General features: G+C 47.1%; 1 protein-coding gene across 2 annotated transcripts; it reads left to right on the top strand.

Moving 5' to 3' along the window:
* The first annotated feature begins 533 nt into the window (after nucleotides 1–533).
* Nucleotides 534–3,978, top strand: LOC109774602 (carboxyl-terminal-processing peptidase 2, chloroplastic). 2 transcript variants are annotated; one of them, XM_020333350.4, is made up of 12 exons: nucleotides 534–931; nucleotides 1,040–1,192; nucleotides 1,503–1,585; nucleotides 1,677–1,885; nucleotides 1,993–2,061; nucleotides 2,175–2,290; nucleotides 2,395–2,470; nucleotides 2,546–2,587; nucleotides 2,950–3,058; nucleotides 3,167–3,264; nucleotides 3,351–3,444; nucleotides 3,545–3,978. In XM_020333350.4, the coding sequence occupies exons 1-12, from the start codon at nucleotides 685–687 to the stop codon at nucleotides 3,668–3,670; spliced, it is 1,422 nt and encodes a 473-aa protein (XP_020188939.1). In that variant the 5' UTR covers nucleotides 534–684; the 3' UTR covers nucleotides 3,671–3,978. The 2 variants fall into 2 exon arrangements, with proteins under 2 accessions (XP_020188939.1, XP_020188937.1); XM_020333348.4 differs by having other exon boundaries at nucleotides 553–931; nucleotides 1,037–1,192.
* Nucleotides 3,979–5,418: the final 1,440 nt, after the last annotated feature.

Genomic DNA, 5,418 nt, shown 5'->3' with positions numbered 1-5,418 from the left:
TACTCGGCCCTACGCGGCCCCACTCATCAGAGTTAACGGTCAAAGGCATTGACCCGACGGCAACCTCCATTGTAATCTGAGGGTTTCGGGCAAGGGAGTGGGAAAAAGTAAGTAAAAGTTAACAGAATGGGGATGAATAAGTAGAGCTAAGGAACGAGGGGCACATAAATAAAAATGCTCATATTTAGAAAAATAGTATTTGATCCAAATGAAAAATCTAACCGGCAACTAGTAATCTAGAAAAAAACCCGCAAAACTATCAGGAAGAAATGCTCCGGTCGTTACAACGCCCAAGTGCTAAATGAGTAGGCCTAGTCACTCGCTTTGTGCGATTAATCGACATTTTTCTATAGAGAGCGATGAATAGCGTGAATATTATAGTAATCTAAATGATTTTATATTTCTTTACAGAGGAAGCTAGCACTCGCTAACACAATTCCCGCATGTAGAGCTGGACCAAAAGCTCCGAGCTTAATGAACGCTCGGTAGTTCGGATCGTTAAGCTTCCTAACTCGCTATTTAATGAACAGAGCCAATCGTTATCTCTGGGCCACAGCCCAAAGGGCGGGCCTGTGCTCTGCTGCATCCCTCTCCCCGCGTGCTTCTCCTCCACACACTGTCCCTCTCCTCTCCTCTCCTCCGTCTCCCGCGAGCTCCTCCCACCACCACCGCACCGGCGCCCCGATGCTCCTCCCGGTGCGCCGCCCGCACGCGGCCCCGTCCCGCCCGGCCTCCCCCCGGCACGTCTCCTCCTCCCTCGGTCCCCGATCCAGACAGGTCGACCGGGTCCTCCGGGGCTCGACCGTGGCGCGGGCCAGCCCGGCGGCGACGGACGCCTCTGCCTCCGCCGGCCTCGGCCGCCGCGCAGTCGTGGGGATGGCGCTCGCCGTCTCCCTGTCCGCTCCCGCCTACTGCAGGGCGCCGCCCCCATGTAACTAATCCAGCGCTTCGATTCAAATTTCGGTTCAGGCTGTCCTGCGCTTCGATTCTACTCCTAGCTGACTAGTGTTTTCTCTTCCATGGTTTTGGCCCCAAGCAGCGTCCGCGCTCACGGAGGAGAACCTGCTGTTCCTGGAGGCGTGGCGCGCGGTGGACCGCGCCTACTACGACAAGTCCTTCAACGGGCAGAGCTGGTTCAGGTACCGCGAGCGCGCCCTCCGCGACGACCCCATGAACACGCGGCAGGAGACATGTATGGCTCTTAACTGTGCGAAGTCTCCTTGCTATCCACTTAGAACACTGCCTCCCTAGCGAAAATAAGTTTACACGGCCTGCACTTCTGCAAGTCATCACATGTCACTTCACATTTTTACAGAGTAGAACAAAATTCAACGGTTCGATCAGATGCACCTATTTTATGCCACCTCCCCGTTGTTGAATCTGAATTTCGTTTATAAAAACAATGAACCACTTAAAGAGACCATTGGTTTGTACGGATAGGAGAGGTGCTGCGTTTTTTACGCCAATGTGATTGAATTTGCCTACCCTGGACTGTATTTCAGATGCGGCGATTAAGAAGATGCTTGCAACATTGGATGATCCGTTCACTCGGTTATTGGAACCCGAGAAATTCAAGAGTTTGCGGGTATGATGCTCACACAAGCTTCATCTACTGCCCACCTATAACATAGTATGAACTGCTTTCTGATGCATGCCATTGCCTTTCCTGAAGTAAGTCTGGCACGCAAGGTGCCCTCACGGGTGTAGGTTTATCGATTGGCTACCCGTTGGCGCTTAATGGATCGCCTGCAGGGCTCTCTGTAATGTCAGCTGCCCCAGGGGGTCCTGCAGAAAAGGCGGGCATCATGTCTGGAGACGTTATCTTGGCAATTGACGATACAAGCGCGCAAGACATGGACATATATGACGCAGCAGATCGCTTACAGTAAGACCTGGCTATCACGAATACTTTATATGATCAAAATGCAGTTTTAGCAAATGTTGCGTACTAAATATTTTAGTGGCTGATAATCTTGTGTTGATTCCTGCTAGGGGTCCCGAAGGAAGCTCAATAGATTTGACTATTCTCAGTGGAGCTGATACCAGACATGTTGTTTTGAAGTAAACTCCTGCACACCATTCTTTTGTAGTTCCTTCAGAAGAAATGATTCAGTACTTTTACTCGAGACTAAAGAGTGGTTGTTGCTGATTCATCTTAACTTAATGTATGCCAGGAGAGAAAGATATACTTTAAACCCGGTGAGATCAAGGATGTGTGAGATTCCAGGTTCGGAGGACAGCTCAAAGATCGGTTACATCAAACTAACAACATTTAACCAAAATGCTGCAGGTTTTAGCTGGCTCTGGCTCGAAATTATATTCTCTTTCTGAAGCATTTATTGTTTTAAAGATGTCAGGCTATGCTGACCACGCTACTTGACTGTCCTATTCCAGGATCCGTTAAGGAAGCCATTAAGAAATTAAGGGAGAACAATGTAAAGGCCTTTGTGTTGGATCTGCGGAACAACAGGTTTTTACCTGCAGAACTTGGGGTGCCTTGTCACCTAATTCTACTGAAATCTTGACATGGTTGTGTTTGATGCAGCGGTGGCCTTTTTCCTGAAGGGATTGAGATTGCGAAGATTTGGTAAGCTGTTACATCATCATATTTCAGCACTTGAGTTTTGGTCTATGTCTGCATATGTGTTGACGATGAACTTAAGTACTTTGTTAGTTCTATTTTAAACTGGAATTTGTTCCCTGAAAAACTGACTGATAGAAATATGAAAAAAATTCCTTGGTGAATTCTAGCTGTGCACCTCGATACTTTACTCTTGCTTATATCTGTTGGACTCGTGAAAACTGGGGCTTTGTTTGTTGATCTTTATGCCAAAGCTGTTCTCACAATATGTAGTAACTCTGGGCTGAAAACTACTATATTGATTCTAATTTTTCCATATTAAATCGCTCGCTAAATTGATTTAAGTTTTAACACTATTGTTTTCTCAGGATGGACAAGGGTGTCATAGTGTATATATGTGATAGCCGTGGTGTCCGTGACATTTATGAGGCAGATGGAGCTAGCACGGTTGCTGCATCAGAACCTTTAGTTGTCCTGGTACGAGCTACCTTTTGTTACAATGCCGCAATTAGAGATATTCTTGATCAATGATATGACACTATGCATCACAAGAAGTGACCTTTGAACACTTGAACTCGTTACCAGGTAAACAAAGGAACCGCAAGTGCAAGTGAGATCCTTGCAGGAGCACTGAAAGACAACAAGAGGGCAGTGGTGTATGGGGAACCAACATATGGAAAAGGGTATCGCCTTACTGTCCCTCCTGTCATGTGGTTTGTTCTGATTTGGCATGCTTAGCTGCTCACACGACTTACCTTCCAACTTCCAGCAAGATCCAGTCGGTGTTTGCACTGTCTGATGGCTCAGGGTTGGCCGTGACGGTGGCACGCTACGAAACCCCTGCACGTACTGACATAGACAAGGTAAGCATTGCTTTGCTTTGCCGCACCATGGCATCGATAAGACTCAACAGATGTTGATACCAGATGGCCTGACTTTGAAATGTTTTTTGTTGGTAAAAAGGTCGGTGTGACTCCGGACCGTCCATTGCCGGCATCATTCCCGACCGACGAAGATGGCTTCTGCAGCTGCCTCAGGGACCCAGCTTCTTGCAACCTTAACGCCGCCCGGCTGTTTGTGAGATCTTGATATGGTCCCAAGTATGTTGCGGTGAGCGGCATGCCTCTGCACATTTTGGGTTTTTTGGCCACTTGGATGGGCTTCAGTTGATATGGTAGTTTCTCTTACCTGGTTGCTTTGCTGATCCTATTCATTTTGTTAACATCTGGTTATCTTGAAGGAGAAATCTGTTTCACATCTGTACAAAGTTCCAATTTCACCATGTCAAAAAAAAAAACTGTCTATACTTGTCTCTGTAGAGTGTCCAATGTACAGTTTTGGACTATTACTTTTCACGAGAGAAAAAGGAAATCAAATGGCATCTGTTCAGTAGTAAATACTTCCTCTGTCCCAAAATAAGTGTCTCAACTTTAGAAATTAGAACAATGGAGTGAGTGTATCAGGTTTGCCGCCTCAAATCAGAAAGATCAGAAAGGGGGACCTTCAAAGTGTCCTAGATAAAATTAGAGCAAGATTGCCACTTTGGCAGACTGGACTCTTGTTTCAGGGTGGTCGTCTAATCCTAGTTCAGCCAGTGTAATCTGCCATATACCGATCTTCCATTTAAGGGCTTTGCATCCACCGTGTTCAAAACAGTTGATAAAATCCGACGTGCTTTCCTTTGGAAAGGAACAGAGACGGTTCAGGGAGGTCATTGCTTGGTCAGTTGGAAGCAGTTTGCCACCCGAAATCCCAAGGAGGTCTAGGTTTGCTCGATCTACAGGTGATGAACTCAGCCCCTAAACATGAGCTGGGAGTGGCTTGTTCGTTCCTCGAGCACTAGGAACTGGAGTTCGCTCGCGGCACCAGTGAGTGATCAAGAGAGACACTTGTTTAATGCTGCGACCAAGGTCGTTGTCGGAGATGGGAAGAACAGTTTTTTTTTTGAGATGCAAATGGATTTAGCGGTCTCTCGGTTGAGGACATTGCTCCATATATTTTCGCTCTTGTATTCCCAATAATTAGAGCAAGACGTCCGGTGGCCGATGCAATGGTAAACGGACAGTGGATTCTTGACATCAGGAAGCCAATTACCATCGGGGTTTACGTTCAAGCACAGCACCTTTGCGATGCTATTTCGAGCGTGCAGCGGAATCAAAACAGCTGTGACACTGGACTTGGCAATGGGAGCCCAACGGCCAGTTCACCGTTAAGTCGGCTTATGGGGCATTTTTTGCTGCAGCCCCGACAGTATTTGGAAATCTTGGGCCCCTCTTAGATGCAAATTTTTCATATGGCTGGCCACACGAGGTAGAATCTGGGCGGATGACCGGCTCATTAAAAGAGGCCTCCCTCATAGCCAATTTTGTAGCTTCTGCAAATCTGGACAGGAAAATGTGCAGCACCTGTTCGTCGGTTGTCCGGTCATGAACATCATCTGGAGCTCTATGTTGATCTGGGCTAACTTCCATGAGGCATTTCCCTCTACGAATCTTAGCCTGGAAGAGTGGTGGGATAAAGCGAGATCGAGGCTGCAAGGAGATAAGAAAAGAGCTCTCAACTCTTTGGTTATCTTGGTCGTTTGGTCCATCTGGAGGGAGAGGAACAGGAGGGTGTTTGGTGTGATTCACACGCCCATCCAGCATGTCATAGACCAAATCAAAACAGAAGCTCGCTTCGCTTCTGGGTCGTGGCGATTCGATATATATTTCGAATCCCCTACAACCCAGATTAGTCTAGAGTATGGTTGTAGCACCCTCACTTAATCTCATTGCCTTCCATTTCTCTTCCTTTCTTTTATTTTTGTGTTCGTGCTTGGATTCGGATGGTTGCCTTGT

The sequence above is a fragment of the Aegilops tauschii genome, chromosome 5 (assembly GCF_002575655.3).
Source record: "Aegilops tauschii subsp. strangulata cultivar AL8/78 chromosome 5, Aet v6.0, whole genome shotgun sequence".
Taxonomy (NCBI): Eukaryota; Viridiplantae; Streptophyta; class Magnoliopsida; order Poales; family Poaceae; genus Aegilops; species Aegilops tauschii.
The sequence above is the reverse complement of the archived record's forward strand: the minus strand, read 5'-3'. Positions and strand labels throughout refer to the sequence as shown.

What these genes read in the sequence shown, in the direction of transcription:
- LOC109774602 (XM_020333348.4), top strand. Translation starts at nt 685, where the DNA reads ATGCTCCTCCCGGTGCGCCGCCCGCACGCGGCCCCGTCCCGCCCGGCC. An exon ending in AGAAATTCAAGAGTTTGCGG is followed by an intron (nt 1,586 to 1,676) that starts GTATGATGCTCA and finishes TCCTGAAGTAAG; the next exon opens with TCTGGCACGCAAGGTGCCCT. An exon ending in CAGAACCTTTAGTTGTCCTG is followed by an intron (nt 3,059 to 3,166) that starts GTACGAGCTACC and finishes ACTCGTTACCAG; the next exon opens with GTAAACAAAGGAACCGCAAG.